The following is a 19378-nucleotide window of genomic DNA, read 5'->3' as shown; positions in this document are numbered from 1 at the left end:
CTAGAACCACCAGTACATATGACTGATTATTCCTCCATGACAAATAACGCTTAGCAGGCTATGTGATACCAAGAATCAAGCGTCTGAGACCACAGGCAGAGTCACCAGCACAACCTGCCGACATTAGGAATTTGAGGCCAAAATAAAGGACACATCGATAGGCCACACTGCTCATCCTGTGTGAACACTTACTTTTTTTAAAAGTTATAAATAATTAGTTTAAGGAACACTGTCCTCTCACACTAGCCTTTTAACAAATTTAAAAAAAGATATCAATACACCTCAATATTATATATGCCATGAAAGCCCATGTTGTTCTGTTAAATTCTGTGTCAGCCACCTTGTCAAAGATTCATATCTTGGCAGTGTTTTCTTAGAGTGAGTATTAGGTAAATATTTCTGAAGAATCAATTTAACAAGCAAGTTTCTCTTATTAATTCTATGATTAGCTTTCCCATTAAGCCAGTTTACAGCCATGTAAAATACGTATTTGTGCAAGAATATAGCTGACCCAAAGGAAGGGAAAAATAGCAAATTCCAGAAATAACTGCTACATAAATATTCACAAACTTAGACATGCTATATACAGCTGCTATCATTTAGGCAGGGTTTCTTAGATTAAATGACTTATACAAAGAAAAATTTTCTTTTCGAGTGTAAAATGCACACACACACACATACTCTCAAGGTGAGCTCACTCTTAGAGTCCTAACGGACACAGACTTCATCTTCTAAATATAACTTCTAATTAATATAGTAAAATGAGCTCAACTTGAGGGTCTTAACAGTTTTAGTTTTCAAAATATAACTTGAATATAGAATTCCTTAAAAGTAGTATCTGAAGTTAGCCATCATATATATTTTTATTTTATTACAAGATATTTTAAAATTTAAGCAGATACAATTGTGACAGAAAACCAGCTTCATACCAAAAATACACTTTCAATTACTTTATCAAGCAAATAAAAACAATCTTAATTTATTTGCTTTTCCTAGAAGTTAATATACAGTAAAAATTGAATATTGTACAAGACAGACATGTAATTAAGCATACAAAAAAAACATGTATTGAATGTTCAGAAACAAAAGTTAAAATAAATAGCAATGATAAAACTTTGAAAAAATAATGCACATTTCAGTTGTGGAAAATACGATTCTTAATTATATATACATAGTTACACTTAATAGAAAGCCATCTCTTTGAAATTGCACAAAACATGGGACCAATAAAGCATAATTTTTATGGCACGTAATACTATAATCCTAAGGGGTTTGTTGCTTCATCCAGGATATAAAACACTTAGGTTTGTAATAATAATAAAAGGTATGCAATATCACTGGCAAAAGATGGTCTTCTTCAACTCGCATTAACCTGCAGTAAACCTACAAAACTCTGTACAGGAAATCTCAGAAAAAAAATATTAAACAATTATTGTGCCCACCCCATGTGGACTAAGCAGCCAAAAATGGGCTTCAAAGTAAATGTGGTGGGACATGTTATATTTTTGATACTTTTTTTATACTAAAGATCATTACTTCTTTCCAGAAAAACACTTTTTGTTTAACCATGATTGGCAATCTCAGCACACACAAAAAGTCTTGGCAAAATGGAACGAGTTTCTCCTCACCTTGTTTTCATGAATAAAATATTTCAGGAGGTAAGAATTTACAGCAGAAACATTAATACTCAACTCACTTACAACTTATCAGGAGTGTTATTTCATCTTTTAAAACCCTGTTTTAAACTTCTCTGTAAGAAAATCAAAGGTAATGTTCCCATTTGTCTTATGGCACAGCCCTCAAGTCAGAGAAAAATACACTTTGGGGAACCAGAAAAGATTGCACAAAGGTTAGGGGCAACCTGAAAACCTCTTCGTGAGAAAACACTTGAGTCCTCTAGGGTAATAAAAAAATATGTGCAAACTTAATTACAAATATTTACATTTCAAAGCAGAATCATGAGTTAGCTATGTAGCTGCTCAATACCAATGATTCACAGGCATTTCAAAAGGTGTGATAATGTGTCCACATATTTGTGTCCACACTTGAATGCATAGAATACAGAAAAGATTATGGTTCTTCAGTCTGTTGCCTATCATCTCTATAACAAACTTGTTTACATTTTGAAAGCTGTACAACCAGAAGGGTTGAGCAAATACTTTTATTATCTCACATAAAATATCCTTTAAGTACTACTGATTTCACTCATTTGTTCAACAACTTGTCCTAAAATCTCATCAACTACATCAACATCATAATTCACTTGCTGAAGATCGAGATCAGGTACAATCATGGCCAGCAGCTGTCCTACGTTAACTCGAAGAGATCGAAGTTTGAGGCTGCAAATACAAATATTACACCTATTAGATGAACATTATAATTACACAGTCTAATACTCATGTAAGGCTTAAAATTTAAGAGAAACATTAAAACCAATCTCTGTACGATGATATACAAACTAAAGGAAAAGCAAAACTTCCTCGAGGAAACTGGATTTAATAATTCACTTAATTCATAATTTAATAACGACATGTTTATCTACTGGTAAGTAAAGTCTCATAAAACTAGTGGCTCTTTTTGGTTTCAACTAATACAATTCTTAAAAATTTATTTATTTATTTATTTATTTATTTAACTTCTTTTAGGGCCACACCTGTGGCATATGGAAGTTCCCGAGCTAGAAACTAGTTGCTGGCCTATGCCACAGCAACAGCAAAGCGGAGCAGAATCCGAGCTGTGTTTGTGACCTACACCACAACTCACAGCAACACCAGATCCTTAACCCAGTGAGCGAGGCCAGGGATAGAACCCACATCCTTATGCATTCCTAACTCAGGAGCCACAACGGGAATTCCAACCAATAAAATTTTAATTTGAGAGTGGAGAAAATACAGACTGGTAAAATACGTAATTACAAGAGGTTATTTATAATTGAAAATCTTGTTATTACCTGGAAAACAGGAGTGATAAACTGGGTAAGAACACCAGTCTAAGAATAAAAATGTATTTCTTTGCAGGTCTACATTTAGTTTAGATACTAGGATCTTTCTACAATGAAATCTCTGAAGGGGCAAGATGCTCATCCTTGGGTTGACAAAAATGCACAAAAATGTGATTTTAAACATGTTTTGTAAGCTTGTGCTAAGATCCCATGGACTGTCGATAACACTTTACGTCATTCCTACACCAGTCTCTTTTTTGTCCATGCTTTCCCACTCACCTTTGACCACAGGCCCATTTCCCCATGAAAAGCAGACAAAAGCCCAGCAGGACCCCATCATCTCTTTGACCTCACCAGCCTTTCTTTAAGTTTCTCTGTCCTGGCTAACTCCTCCTGTCCACAAGATGCATCACAGATCCCTGCTGTCGTGTACGCAGCAGCACTCAGAGAGCTACTGTAAGCGCCATGTGCGATTTTAAATATTCAAATAGCCACATTAAAAAGTAAAATGAAACAAATTTCAGTTACATAAAACATACTATTTCATCATATAATCAAAACATTGAGGCATCGTTCTGTACTAGGGTGTCAAAATCCAGCATGTTATTTTATCTTTGGCTGAGCCCGAGGTATGTGGAAATTCCCAGGTCAGGGATTAAACCTGCACCACTGCAGTGACAATGCCAGATCCTTAACTTGCTGTGACACAAGAGAACTCCAATGACTACCTAGATTTCAAGTGTCAGTGACAAAATGTGGCTATACCGTCTGTGAAGTACAGATCTAAAAGATCATCAGTTACTCTAAGTTTGGTGGGCAAGTGAATCATTTGGGAGATTGCTTAAAAGTTTCCAATTTCAAAACTGCACTATGGCCCAAGGACCTGCATTTTTACAAGCACCAGGTGGGATTTTTTTTCTGACCCCTTGCCCTCCATGCTTATGTGTACTAATCCAATCATCCTATTTCTATGAATAGATTTAATGAAGTCCTTCAAAAACTTAAAAACAAACAATTAATGTCAAATGAGGATGGTAGGAGAATATTTCTCAACATAGTACCTGTTAGGTATCAAATCTTATTATATTAGCAGGAAGAGTTGCACAGTTTTAGCCCTTACTGGCTGACTTTGTTGGTTTTTTTCCCTATAATGACTTTTTGAATGGCAAATTATCAAAAGACCACCAACACTGTCAGAATCCCAAGCCCATTTAATATATCTTACTGAGAAAGAGTAGTCATTCATTTGCTATTTATTTTATTTTCACAGAGCTTTGTCCTAATTAATCACCTACATACTATGGCAACTTTTAGTAATTTTGTAATTTCCTTAAAGTTAAAACTGGTGAAGGCATATAGTAAAATGACATAGCAGACCATAAAGAAATGGTGCCAAGTACAGAATAAAAGAAATCAAGGTGAAAAAAGTTTGAGTTTCATTGTCTTCTAGTCAATTGCCTAATTCGGCCCATTATTCAATACTTGGCTCAATTTTCCCTTTTTCCCTCAAAACATTCAAACCACTCGGAACCATCAGAGCTTTATTCCTTTGAAATTCCTATTTCATTTAAGTGAAGTTCACTAAATTGGTAATTCTTTGAAGGGAAGGATGACGACCTGGCCTTCTTTTGTGTCTCTGTCTGTCATGATGTGGGATCACAGGAGTCAGTAACTTCCGATGAACAATGTCTGCTGTGTGCTAGCAAACAAGCATCATGATAACCAGAACTGCAGCCCTCGTGAAATGCCTCATTTACCTTTCCCCATCAGTATAATTTACAGACTCCTCGATGTTACTTGAAGTTGACACATCTGCTCCTATCTGTTGACTTGTAGATTTTAATCGTTCAATCTCATTTTTCAGTTCTTCACACTGCGAACGGATTTGTGATTTTTCCATTTCCAGTAATTCAACCTGACAAAAAATTAATTTTATAACTAAAATTTTAAAATGTTAATGTCAAAGTGCAAATTTAAGCTAAAAAATAAAGGAAGCCCTGCTTGACGAAAATTATCATAAAAAAATTAAGACATCTACCTCCCCCCCAAAACAAAACACACACCAAAAACACTATCTTTCTATAAATAAATAAAGCTTCCTTTGTTTAGTTTCACTTCTCTAACTTTTTACATTAAGAGAATAAAAAAATGTTAATTAAACCTTAACAAAAAACAAATGGGACCTAACACTGAAAAACCAAGATAAAAAAGCCTATTTATACATATGACTGATACACTTTGGGGCACACCTGAAACTAATACAACAGTGTAAATCAACTACATTCCAATAAAATTAAAATTAAAAAAGATTAAAATGCCTAAATAAAAAAAAAGCCTGAATTATGTTGTCATAGTGACTTTCACTTCTTGCACACTCACCAGCTATAACAGAAAGTTCGTATTTATTTTTATATGGTTTGTCATCTAGCTCCTGAGCCAATACATCAAGAGAAATATTTAAACGAGCAGTTATGGCAGCAGTATTTCCAGGAAGAAGGGGCAGTTTGGTATAGTACCATTATGTCATTTCCAAACTCCCCATTTTTTGTGTGTGTTTTTAGGGCCGCATCTGCAACATGTGAAAGTTCCCAGGCTAGGAGTCGAACTGGTGCTGCAGCTGCCGGCCTATGCCACAGCCACAGAAACGCCAGATCTGAGCCTCATCTGTGACCTAAACCACAGCTCACGGCAACGCCAGATCCTTAACCCACTGAGCGAGGCCAGGGATGGAACCTGAGTCCTCATGAGTACTAACTAGTTAGATTCATTTCCGCTGAGCCACGATGAAAACTCCTCCACATTCCTTTTAGCAGAGAAAGTCTCCATTCAAACACCACATAAATATAAGACGTATTTTTTAAAAGGAGCTACTCAAATCTGAATTGATGGTGCCTTCTTCCTCAGTAAAAGAACTCCCAAGTAAAGTCTATATTCCCAAGGTATCTTTGGCCAGGTGACTAAGTTGTAACAAATGGCAGGTAAGCAGCTTTCAGGAACTGCCACCCTTTCTTTCCTGCTATGGTATGTGGACAGATATGCTAGCTAGACCTCAAGAGCCATCTCAGACCACAACTGCAGGTCGAGAAGCAAACAACAATGTAGAAGAAGCCCGGGTCTCTGATGACTATGCAGCTGCTACTGTTATTTGAGGCTTTATGTCACCTGCAAAAGAAACTAATGGTACCTAACACAGGGTATGTCTATAAAATGAGGTATCATCATCTACCTTGTATAGTTATTTATCAGACCTGGTCCTCATCCATTAAATTCCAGCAATGCCCATCTTCTCACGACATTTTAAGAACCAAAGCTGCCCTGTACATTTCCACATGCCCCCAGGAGGACCAGTCCCAGTTGAGAACCAGTGGATAAGCAGTTAACACCTTGAAATACTGTTAAGTGATTTATTCCAATCCAGCAACTAACAGTTAAGGTTTAGAGGCCCCTGGACTCCCACGACTCTCATTATGCTGAATGATATAACTCACCTCACTTTTATACTGGTCCCTCTCAATACTGCATTTGTCCAGCTGTCTAAATACATCATCAAGCTGCACAACCATTTCGTCCATTTCACTTCTACTCTCACCACTGGAACACTGACTGCATTCAGCCTTTACATGTTTCAAAGCACTACACTGTTTTTTCAGCCTTTCTATTTCTTCCAAAGCTTGCTGATACTGAGATACTACATGGTCTGGGCTTTCAGATTTGCCATTAACACTTTCAAGTAAAAATACAGCATCAGTTTCAGTAGACTGATGGCATATCTCCTTCTTCACACATTTGTCATTCATTTCCAATATCCTCTGCTGTAACACTTTGATTTGCTCAGTAAACATATGACACTGTCTTTTATAATTTTCTTTTTCTTGGGTGACGAGAAGCAGCTCATTTCTCAGTTCATTAAACTGGCAACCAGCATCACCAGCAGATTTATCAAAGGTTTCCTGGGTTTCATGTGTCTTTCCTTCAGCTTCCACACAGGATGGCAGCATAGCTGTGTCATTTCTTACATCTATTTCATCTTCCACAGTTTCTTCCTTCTTAACGACTAAACTTGGTACTTCAGTCTGGGTGGCCGCAGTAGTTCCCTGATCGCACCTGGATGAGGAGGTGCCTGCAGAACTAGTCTGGCCACAAGGTTCATTATCACCCACAGGCTCCACCTGAACACCACTTTGTTCCATGTGACTCTGTTGCAATTTCACTTCAATATCATCATCTACTGCAGGCTTGGGAGTACTGTTTTCCTCTAAGATGATGACATCTTCATCATCATCTTTATAAGGAGAATTTTCAAATACTTGATTACTTAATTTCCGATTCTTTGCATTCAAAATTGAGGAACGAGTAGAGAGTCTCCTTTTCAGGCTGAAAAAAATTTTATATATAAAGTTTAAGATTATAAAATGTAGATATGGACAAAATAGATGACCTTGAAGTCATCTATTTTGAAATTCTAAGAAATGCCTATGCTCATTTTTTAAAAATGATGTAATACACAGTACTACCCAATGATTTAATGATGTAGAGATTATTTTCTCCTTTTACAGATGAGGAAACAAACTACTGAGACCTCTTTCAAGTACCAGACCTTATACTGCCAAACATCTCTTCATTTGAGTCCTCTGGCATTTCAATGTAACGTCTCCAAACAGAATGCCCACCAGCCACCCCAGGGCTGCTCTTTAAATCTCAGGGCTCGGCAAATGGCATTACTATTCCCATTTGCCCATCACAATTTTTATCAACATTCAGTGATAAACGTGAGCCACAAAGCAAACCAGCATGCCTATCACTCATGGAAAACACCTTCCCCTGCATTAAAAATTGTCTCATTTTCTTCATCTGCTTAGTTTTCTGTGAATTTATCACCAATTGATAACTTTTGCACCACTTGGGTTATTTGTATTGGTTTGCTATTTGGGCCTTATGTGTTAAGACCTCATTACTCAAGAAAAATCCCCCCCCCTTTTTGTCTTTTTTGCCTTTTCTAAGGCCACACCCGTGGCATATGGAGGTTCCCAGGCTAGGGGTCCAATTGGAGCTGCAGCCACCGGCCTACACCAGAGCCACAGCAACGCCGGATCTGAGCCATGTCTGCGACCTACACCACAGCTCACAGCAACGCCGGATCCTTAACCCACTGAGCAAAATGTGAAATTTTGCATGGTGAAAATATCTTTATTCGCCTCTCAAGTTCATTGCTGGTTTGATTTTCATATGTACTCCCAGGTTGGAAATTAAATTACTGTCTCAAAACTTTAAAATTCCATTGTTATCTACCATTCACTGTTTCTGAAATTCTGATTCCTGATCTTTCGATCTTCTGCACTTAGCCTGTGTTTTTGCTCTCTGAAAAAAAAAATCTTTCCCCAGGTGCTGTAAAATTTCATGATGATGTTTCTTATCTTTTTCCAGTCATTATGCTGTGTATTTAGTGGAAATTAAGTCTGTCTTACATTTTTTTCCTCCCCTTTGTTCTTCCCATTCTGACATTTGGCCCCTCCAGTAGGTTGTCTCTTCTTTTCTCTATCTTCCGCCGGTTTAGCTTTCCACTCTAAGAGACTGATTTGTACACCTGCCCACCTCCCAAGAAATTTCATGTAGTTTCTTCTACTCCCTTTGTTTCAGGCTTGTACATCTAGGAGTCCTTGGCTATGGTTATATTTCAGACTAAAAGCAGTGAGGTCTGGGTGTGTGATCCCAAGGGTGCTTAAGCTGTCATCACTACCTAGGGCTTTTCTCTTGGGAGCCCAATGAAGGGAGGTAGGGAGGAGGGTTTCTTGCCATTCAGTATTCAAACTTTCCCTTACTCCTTCTTGTTTTTTGTTTTGTTTTTTTTGTTTGTTTGTTTGTTTTGTCTTGTGTCCTTTTAGGGCCGCACCCAAGGCATATGGAGGTTCCCAGGTTAGGGGTCTAATCAGAACTGTAGCCGCCGGCCTATGCCAAAGCCACAGCCATGCTGGATCTGAGCTGATCCGAGCTGTGTCTGCAACCTACACCACGGCTCACGACAATGCTGGATCCTCAACCTACTGAGCGAGGCCAGGGATCAAACCCACCTCCTCATGGTTCCTAGTTATATTTGTTTCCACTGCGCCACGACGGGAACTCTGCTTACTCCTTCTATTTCCAACACTGGCTCACCCACATCCCCAGCAATAAAAACTCTTTCAGAAAGTAAACTCCCTACCTCTGACAGAGAAGGAGAAACAGCACTGCCAGACTTTGCAGGTTGGGAAGAGGCCAGGGATCAAACCCGCAACCTCATGGTTCCTAATCAGATTTGTTAACCACTGAGCCATGACAGGAACTCCTGTTTTGCTTTTTACGGCCCCACCCTCGGTATATGGAAGTTCCAGGCTAGGGGTTGAATAGGAGCTGTAGCTGCCACCCTATACCATAGGCACAGCAACATGGGATCTGAGCTGAGTCTGCGACCTACACCGCAGCTCAAAGCAATGCTAGATCCTTAACCCACTGATCAAGGCCAGGGACTGAACCTGAAACCTCATGGATATTAGAGTCATTTCCACTATGCCACAAAAGGAACTCCCACCTACTTGTCTCTCTTAAGACTTAGTTTAGGTATCCCTTTCCACAGACTTTGTTTCTATGAATTTGAGAATATAGGCTTTAAAAATTAATGAAATATCTCTATTCTCCCACTTTGATGACAGTCACTTCCAAAAGTCTTTCTGTAAACGTTACAGATTTTACTTTTCCTTACTTTGTCTGGAACCATCTTTATGAAGAAAAGCCAAGAATATTATAGAAACTAAAAAAAAAAAAAAAAAAAAAAAAATCACACATTCTCAATTAAGTAGCAATCCTGCTACAAAATAAGACCTCAAAATGTAGGCTATAAATAGCAAGCTATTTCAAAATATGCTCTCCTTGATGTATATATGCATAAAGGCAGTTATTTCTTTCCTGAATTTTCAAAAATCAAACTTTTGAGAATTTGATGAAGGCTACAAAATCTCTCAGAGCACCTGGCCCCACTATTTCAGAGAATCTTCTTTCGACAAACAAATATCAGATGGAGTCAGTCCAAAAGTACTAGTTCACTGACAGCATGCTCTTTTTCCTTCCCTTGCATTCATTCTATTCCCTTTAATGGGCCGCCTGTGCAAAGTACTGCTTTTAGAATTTCAGGAACCAGCCTAAATAGCACCAAATCATAAAGCCTTCCCTCAGCATTCTGGTCAAGAGAGCTAACTGTCCAATTCAGGTATCACTCATACACCTTCCTTTTGTTTTCTTCTCCACCCACCTATCCAAAGTCCACGATAGCATGGCTATGCTAAGAACTTATGGGTCACACCTGACATCAGAGTGCTGCACTGCTAATAACTGCTCCTGTGGTTCTTGACTTAAATACTGATAACCTTAGAAGCAGGAATTTTCATCCTATACAGAATTTTAAAGCGATGACAATTTCAACAACTTTCACAACAAAAACAGTATTCTTTTAACTGATTTAAACAGGTAACATAAGTGCGGTGGGGTTAAGTTTAGACAATAAAAGCAAAGTAACTTGTCCTTAAGACTTTCCATATGCACATAAACACTCTTTTAGAAGTGCATAAAGGTGTCAAGTAAAGGCTGTTTAATATTCATTCCCCAAATGGAAAAACACATTTTAGCCACTGACCTGTTACTCTCAGGTTCAGACTGGGGTGAACCTCGATGATTATTTATAAGTCTCATCGTGTAAGTATTTGCTGCTTCTGAAAGATGTCCTCTTGGAACACTTTCCTTAACGGGAGAAAAACTTTGACTCGAGACAGGGGTTGTTGGAAAAAAGAGTTCGGTAGGAATCTGTTGAGGGGGAGAAATACTGATCTTAAAGGAAATCTTTAAAGGTGTCACGTTCTAAACACAAGATTTTCTCTCCCCATCCCCCTAGGCCAGAGGCACTGAGAACTATCCTAAGCATGCAAACTCCTCATGCTCCACCAGAGGGTGACAAACACAGGCAGAGAGCCAAAGCCAGCCTGAAAATGAGCTGAAGAATGGCTTTACATTTTTAAAGGGACGAACAAAACAGCAAAACAAAGACTATGCCACAGAGACTGTACATGGTCACAAAGCCTAAAATATTTACTCTGATCTTTTACAAAAAGTTTTGCTGATTCAGATGATATAATGAACTTACAGAGACATAATAAAAACCTACTTCCCTAACAGAAACTGTAGATAGTCATAAAGATACTGCCTTTAAAACCCAAAGTAAGCCCACTGTTTTCTCCCAGTTCCATTCTGATTCTTAAACTCTCAGCTTTTCCTTAAGAAAACATTCCAGGAGTTCCCATTGTGGCTCAGTGGTTAGCAAACCCAACTAGCATGCATGAGGGCACAGGTTTGATCCCTGGCCTTGCTCAGTGGGTCAAGGATCCAGTGTTGCTGTGAGCTGTGGTGTAGGTCACAGACATGGCTCAGATCCTTTGTTGCTCTGGCTGTGGTGTAGGCTGGTGGCTGCAGCTCCAATTCGACCTCTAGCCTGGGAACTTCCATGTTTCAGAAGCAGCTCTAAAAAGACAAAAAAAAAAAAAAAAAAGAAAGGAAGAAAACATTCCAATGTAGTGATAAGCACACGTACACAACTGCGGCAAACCATAACTTCTTACACAAGAAGTACAACTCCCTACTCATATACTCAGAAAAAGCTCCTTAATACCATTAAGTATTAAGAAATAGGGAGTTACCATCGTGGCTCACTGGTTAACGAATCTGACTAGGAACCATGAGGTTGTGGGTTTGATCCCTGGCCTTGCTCAGTGGGTTAAGGATCTGGTGTTGCTGTGAGCTGTGGTGTAGGTCACAGATGTGGCTCGGATCCGGCATTGCTGTGGCTGTGGCGTAGGCCGGTGGCTACAGCTCTGATTCGACCTCTAGCCTGGGAAACTCCATATGCCGCAGGAGCGGCCCAAGAAATGGCAAAAAAGACAAAAAACAAAAAACAAACAAAAACAACAACAACAACAAAAAAAACAGGGATATGGGATTAAGAGATAAAAACTACTATGTATAAAATAGATAAGCAAAGGATATACTGTATAGCAGAAAATAATAGCCATTATTTTATAATTACTTTACTGGAGTATAATCCATAAAAAATTTTCTTTTCGTCTCTTTTGCCTTTTCTAGGGCGGCTCCTGCGGCATATGGAGGTTCCCAGGCTAGGGGTCTAATCAGAGCTGTAGACGCCAACCCACGCCAGAGCCACAGCAACTCGGGATCTGAGCTGTGTCTGTGATCTACACCACAGCTCACAGCAAAGCCAGATCCTTAACCCACTGAGCAAGGCCAGGGATCAAACCCGCAACCTCATGGTTCCTAGTTGGATTTGTTAACCACTGAGCCACGATGGGAATGCCTATATAAAAATTCTGAATCACTATGTTGGACACCTAAAACTAATATTGTGAATCAACTATACTTCAATTAAAAAGAAAGAGAAATAAAGACAGAGGGAGGGAGGTAGGGAGGAAGGGGGGGTGGGAACATGGTAGCTTTGGTCCACATCAGTACTAGAATGTGGTTCCCTGGGTGTTTCTATGAATTTTTCCTTGACTGCTTACCTAACAGTAAGATTTTTAAAGGACTATCTGCCTGTCCTCAGAAGATGCCCAACTTAATAATAAAATCAAACAGCTTGAGTGAAGTTGCTGAGTTAGGAAGTCAGGCTTGGGAAAGAGTAAGAAGGGGTAAGAAAGGAGAATGTGAATTAAATGAACAAGATTGCTTCAATTTGTTATGAAACTCCTAAGCTTAAAATTGAGCATTTATTAATCATAATCCAATACAAGACACGGCTATAAAATGGAAGACTTAATTACCCGAGGGATTGTTTCTGATAGTTTGGTCCTGGATTTTTCCTTGTCTCTTAAAAAAAAAAAAACAACAGAAAAAGAATAATGAACATATTTAAATTTACCTCATTATTATTTTTCAATTCTGTTTTCAAATGACATACCTGCATTTCACCAAGTCACTCAGATATGTACACTGAACTTTGCTTCAATTTCATTATAATCAGTGCGAAGTCCTTAGGCAAGTAAATACCTTCCGGGGTATTATCTCCCACTTAGTCTGCCTCAAGCTTTCCACACCCACTGGCATTATTCTCAGACTTTGAAGGCAAGTATCACACAGGCTTGTGACCAGTCTTTTCCTTTTTAGGGCCCCACCTGCAGCATATGGAGGTTCCCAGGCTAGAGGTCTAATCGGAGATGCAGCTGTCAGCTTACACCACAGCCACAGCAATGCCAGATCCAAGCTTCGTCTGCAACTGACAGCACAGCTTGTGGCAACACTGGACCCTTAACCCACTTAGTGGGGCCAGGGATGGAACCCACATCCTCATAGATTCTAGTCGGGTTCATGCTGCTGAGCCACAATGAGAAATTTTTTTTTTTTTTTTTTTTTTTGGTCTTTTTGCAATTTCTTGAGCCGCTCTCGCGGTATATGGAGGTTCTCAGGCTAGGGGTCCAATTGGAGCTGTAGCCACCGGCCTACACCAGAGCCACAGCAACGCGGGATCCGAGCCGCACCTGCAACCTACACACCACAGCTCATGGCAATGTCGGATCCTTAACCCACTGAGCAAGGGCAAGAATCGAACCTGCAACCTCATGGTTCCTAGTCGGATTTGTTAACCACTGTGCCGCGACAGGAACTCCTCCCTGTTTTTTTTTAAACTTCCAATCCTGCTACTGGATTTACTTCCAAGAACAGTGCATTATAAGTCAAAACCACCCAGAAGACCTTTGTGAACTTGGCCTTCGTGTGGAGGACACAAACGCCTATCATTCACCATGGGTCACTATCATTACCCAGCTTCCTTCTTATTATGCCCATTCACAGACTGACTCTAGTTAAGCTGAACAAAGCATCATTCCCTACCCAACAAATCTTACCCCTCCTTCAAGGCGTAGTAAAAAACATCCTTCATGAACGTCCCTGACCCATTTTCCCATCCCCAGTCAGAAGTAATTCCTCCTTCTGGCTTCCTAACAGGCCTAGATCATGCCTTGTATGGGAGTTGGTAACTTCAAGTTGGTAACACACACCTCTCACTTTCCCCTGTTGGACTATGAGCTCACAAAAGGCAGTGTTCACTTATGCTTCATCAGTGTGTAGTCCAAAAAGACAAAACTATTTTGTACATAGGACAGCAATAAACAGGTGAAGAAAAAAAAAAAAAAAAGAAAAAACCCAGGTACCCACAGTATAAATTTTAAAAAGCACTTCATGTTACGTGTTACACCTCATACCTTTTTTTGAGTTAAAATTTTTTGGGGGGTTATAATCTTTTCAGCTATACCACCTTTATCTTAGAGAAGCATCAACTAATGCTGTAGACACACCACTGCTGACCATTTGGGTATTATTTTCCCACCACACATGAAGACAACACTCACTTCTTTTTGTAGGTTTTTTCATAAGTGGGATGCACCAAATCTTCATCTTCAGGTTCTTCTGGAACATCACAATTTCTAGTCAGAAAAATCACATGGGAGCAACACGTCACCAGCGCCTATTCATACATCCTGAATAGTACTTTCTGCCTTTCCAAAAAGGGTACTACCAACTATATGGTACCTGAACTGTGGGTCAGGGTTATTGGAGCAATACCATTTTTCTGGAAGTTGATCTATTCCATCTGGTAGTTTTCGCCACTTTAGACAGGAATCACATTGAACCCAGTTCTGATCAGGACGTTTCCTGTAACAAAGTAACAACTAAATATTAGCCTGGCACTCATTATACTTTCTGTATCATTGCTAACACAAAATGCCCTTATCATTTAATTCTAATCTTGAAAATTCTGTAACATAACCACTTTTGTTGGACAGTGAGTTCAATTTTTAAAATTAACAATTTCGGGAGTTCCTGTTGTGGAAATCAATCTGACTAGTATCCATGAGGACACAGGTTCAATCCCTTGCCTTGGTCAGAGGGTTAAGTATCTGGTGTTGCTGAAAGCTATGGTATAGGTCGCAGATGCAGCTTGGATCCTGAGTTGCTGTGGGGCTACGGTGTAAGCCGGAAGCTATAGCTCCCACTCGACCCCTGGCCTGGGAACCTCCATATGGCACAGGTGTGACCCTAAAAAACAGAAAGAAAAAAAAAATCAACAATTTAAGTTACCTTTGAATGTTAAAGGTGACAGGCCAATTTAAAGGCAACTTAGATGTCTTGTACAATAGCATACTAGTAAATATTTTATAATAAAAACTCAAAAACTTAAGAAAATACTACAAATGCCTTGCTCTGAAATTTATATCTTAGCATCTGCTGTGTGAAACCTAATACATTTATTAGCACAATAAACCACTCAAGTACAGAAAATAGGTAAGTTGTATAATTTAAGCAATTTTTGTAACTGCATTAAAATTTTAACCTCTACAATAGCATTATCTTTGAATAATTTAAATTTGATATTCTTTTAGTTATTAAGAAAAAGGTTTTCATATTTTTATTATTTGAAAATTACAATCATCCTGCAAAGAACTGTTGCAGACTCATTTAATATATAAAGACTCTGACTTTTAAAATCTAGTTTTAAAAAATGCAAACATAATAGATATTTGTACAATCTCCAACAATCCAGAAGTGTGTTTTTTTTTTTTGTTTTTTTGGTTTTTTTTTGCTTCTTAGGGCCAGACCTGCAGCATATGGAATTTTCCAAGCTAAGAGTCGAATAAGAGCTGTAGCCGCCAGCTACACCAATGCCGGATCCTTAACCCACTGACCAGGGCCAGGGATCAACCCTCATGGATACTAGTTGGGTTCGTTACTGCTGAGCCAGAAGAAGAACTCTCTCAAGTTTATAAAGCAAACATAAACCCCTTGTTCAGGAGGTTATCATTGTTAACTTTTTAAATCCTGGCAGAAATGTTCCATGCTTATAGAAGTATACATGTGTTAATGGACACTTAAGTGTTTTTACTGAGTGTTTGTCAGGCATCCTATCTTTTTGGTTTTGGCCACACCTGTGGCAGCATCAGACCCAACCTGCTGCAGTGACAACACTGGGCCTCAAAGGAACACTCTCATCTTTCAAGGGCTACTGCTGTCTCCCCACCCCCACCCCCCCGGAATTTTTTTTTTTTTTTTTTTTTTCCTTTTTCCCAGGCTAGGGGTTGAATCGGAGCTACAGCTGCCGGCCACTGCCACTGCCACAGCCACACCAGATCCTGTCAGATTCATTGCCACTGCGCCAGGACAGGAACTCCTGCTGTTCCCCTTTTACAAATGATAAAGATGTCAAGTAACATGTTCAATATCACAGAGCTATTTAAAATATAAACTCAAACCTGGCTTTAGACTCTCGATCCTAACTACTATGCAGGACCAGAGTTTTTCAAACCATGAGACGCAAACCCTTATTGGATCATGAAATCAATTTGATGGGTTAAAGATTAGCATTTTTATTTATTTTTTTATTTTTTGGCCACACCCATGACATATACAAGTTCACAGGCCAGGGATCGATCTAAACCGCAGCTGCAACCTATGCCACAGCTGTGGCAATACCAGATCCTTAACCCATTGGGCCAGTCGGGGGATCAAACCCACACTACCACAGAGACAATGCTGGATCCTTAGCCCGCTACATCACAGCATTTTTAAAGCATCACTGCATTTCTAAGACTAGCATTTTTAAAATAAAATAAATGCTATCAACATTAAAAATATGGGTAAATACTACTTCATGAATCTTTTGTGTATATGTATAAATGCATATACTTAATCAGCATGCTGATTCGAGTTTTATTTCTTACTATGAGCTTGATTCAAAAGCTTACAAACACTGTACAATCACCATACCCTCCAATACCACATCTTGATATTATAGTCAGTTATTTTTTTTTAATGTACTTACTCTATCTCTTCGACTGGCAAATTTAGAGGATATTCTGCATTTTTCTTCACCTTCATTTCATTCCAGTAATCATTGAGCTTATCTCCTAGTGCTGTTACTGTAAGCCTTAAAAAAAGTAATAAAAAACCAAAATGGACCCAATTAAACTTAAAAGCTTTTGCACAGCAAAGGAAACAAATGAAAAAACAACCTACGAACTAGGAGAAAACCTTTACAAATGATGCAACCGACAGGGCCTTAATTTCTAAATTATACAAGCAGTTCATACAACTCAATAACCAAAAAAAACAACTCAGTTGAGAATGAGAAAACCTAAATAGATATTTCTCCAAAGATATACACAGATGGCCAACAGGCACATGAAAAGATGCTCAACATCATTAATTATTAGAGAAATGCAAATCAAAACTATGACATAAAAAGAAAAAAAAAAAAATTGGAGTTCCTGTCATGGCTCAGAGGAAACACAACTGACTACATCCATGAGGATGCAGGTTCGATCCCTGGCCTTGCTCAATGGGTTAAGGATCCGATGTTGCTGTGACCTGTAGTATAGGTCACAGATGCAGCTTGGATCTGGTGTCACTGTGGCTGTGGTGTAAGCCGGCAGCTACAGCTCCAATTCGAGAGCCTCCATATGCTGCAGGTGTGGCCCTAAAAAAAATAAAAAATAAAAACTACGATGAAGTATCACTTCATCCCAGTCAGAATGGCCATTATCAGAATGTCTACAAATAACATGCTAGAGAGGATGTGGAGAAAAGGGAGCCCTCCTACACTATTGGTGGAAATGTAAACTGGTGCAGCCGCTATGGAAAACAGGATAGAGGCTCCTTAAAAAACTAAAAACACACAGTTCTCATGTGGTGCAGCAGGTTAAGGATCCAGCACTGTGGGATCAGTACAGGTCATAAACCTTCTTTCTTATAATGTATTCACAGGTTCACTACCAAAATTATGTGGTCTCTTAAAATCTTTAGCCATTGTATAAGACGAGTGCCACCACTTCCTTAAATGTTTGAATTTATGAGGTGGGAAATTTTTAAAAATTTGAATAAAGTTGAAAGTAATGTGCCCGTATCATGTAAAACGGTAAAAATTTGTTCATGCTATTCCTGTGATGTTTTCTTTCTTTAGATCCTGTAGTAATGTCCTTTTCATTTCTGATATTGACTATTGCTTTTTCCTTTTTTTCCTAGTCTTGCCAGATGCTTACAGGCTAGATTTATCTTATCTGATTATCAATTTATTGTCTTCCAGAACCAAATGCAGTCTTCTTTGTTAGTTCTGTGCTACCTAAGCCTGATCCTTTGTCAACCTGAGGAATGTTACATTGGATTTACATGATACTGAACCTACCAGGTGAGAGCAGGAAGACACAGGTCCTGCAGGTACTCTGTTCTTTGGCTGGAGCCCACTGGCCTCCCTGAGGAGCTCTAGCTCTCAGGCCATGCTTTTCCCTCCATGAGTCTGCTGCTGACTCCAGCAGCCTGGGACCTCCAGCAGCAGAAACCAGTTTCAACGTGTTTGCACCCTTAGGCAAAAATAGGTCTCTACAGAGCAGCTCCAGCCCAAGCCTGCCCACACCCACACCCCCTGACAACAGCAGGCCGCTTCTACAGACCCAAAGTGGCTAGGCCTCCTGGCAAGTTTCTTGCCATGGCAGTTAGCTTAGTCCTGCCTGTCACAACCTTTACAAAGAGATCTGAATCTCTGACTTCAGGGACCAGGGACCTTCTTCTAGCTGTTTTATTGTCTACTCTCTTTTTTTTTCTTGGCTGCACCCATGGCATATTGAAGTTCCTGGGCCAGGGACTGAATCCAAGCTGCAGCTGCAACCTATGCCATAGCTGTGACAACACCGGATCCTTAACCTGCTACACCATAGTGGGAACTTCCTGTCTACACTTTTTCAGCCTAGAGGTAACAGCTTCTCTTTTGTATCTGCTAGTTCTGGACATCTACTCTCCTCTTCTACCTGAGTAATCAGCTTTTACTATTCTAGTTAATAATTTCCTGTTCAAGTAGACATAGCTTCTGCCTCAAGACTATAGTCTGAATTATATATTTATTGATTTTCTTGTCTTTCCTAATTTGCTAATTTTGCTCCTTATTATTTCCCTCCTTTTACTTTATTTGAAATAAACATATAGCACTTATTTTTTTCTCCTTCCCCCATTTTTTCCTTTATGGCCATGCTAACAACATGCAGAAGTACCCAAGCCAGCGATCAAGCCCCTGCCACAGCAGCGACCCAAGCTGCCACAGTGACAATGCTGGATCCTTAACCCGATCCGCCACAACAGAACCCTTAACTTTGTCTTTATCACAAATATTTATACGAAGTTTGCATTCTACTTTGTAGTGTATGTTCATTAGGACAACTGCTTATGCTTTCCTAAATTTACAAGTAAAATTGATGGTCGTACTTATTTTCTGGCTTCTAATGACTCTAAACATGTTTCTATTTGTGATGGAGTGGAATACAGTTCCTAGAATGGAAGATGATTACGTGTTTTCTATGCAAGCCTCCC

The 19378-nt window shown here is 39.2% G+C and overlaps 1 protein-coding gene across 3 annotated transcripts in view; it reads right to left on the bottom strand.

The window, feature by feature from the left end:
* Positions 840 to 19378, bottom strand: part of MORC3 (MORC family CW-type zinc finger 3) — a 42468-nt gene continuing 23929 nt past the window's right edge. For all 3 annotated transcript variants that reach the window (XM_003132764.4, XM_021070964.1, XM_021070963.1), the window contains 8 exons: positions 16845 to 16949; positions 14558 to 14680; positions 14377 to 14451; positions 12793 to 12838; positions 10605 to 10771; positions 6430 to 7315; positions 4699 to 4856; positions 840 to 2339 (listed from right to left, as the gene is read on the bottom strand). In XM_003132764.4, coding sequence (XP_003132812.1) covers positions 2186 to 2339; positions 4699 to 4856; positions 6430 to 7315; positions 10605 to 10771; positions 12793 to 12838; positions 14377 to 14451; positions 14558 to 14680; positions 16845 to 16949 — 1714 coding nt within the window. In that variant the 3' untranslated portion in view covers positions 840 to 2185. The remainder of the gene's footprint in view (positions 2340 to 4698; positions 4857 to 6429; positions 7316 to 10604; positions 10772 to 12792; positions 12839 to 14376; positions 14452 to 14557; positions 14681 to 16844; positions 16950 to 19378) is intronic.

The sequence above is a fragment of the Sus scrofa genome, chromosome 13 (assembly GCF_000003025.6).
Source record: "Sus scrofa isolate TJ Tabasco breed Duroc chromosome 13, Sscrofa11.1, whole genome shotgun sequence".
NCBI lineage: Eukaryota > Metazoa > Chordata > Mammalia > Artiodactyla > Suidae > Sus > Sus scrofa.
Note: the sequence above shows the minus strand (reverse complement) of the source record. Positions and strands in the feature narration are given on the sequence as shown.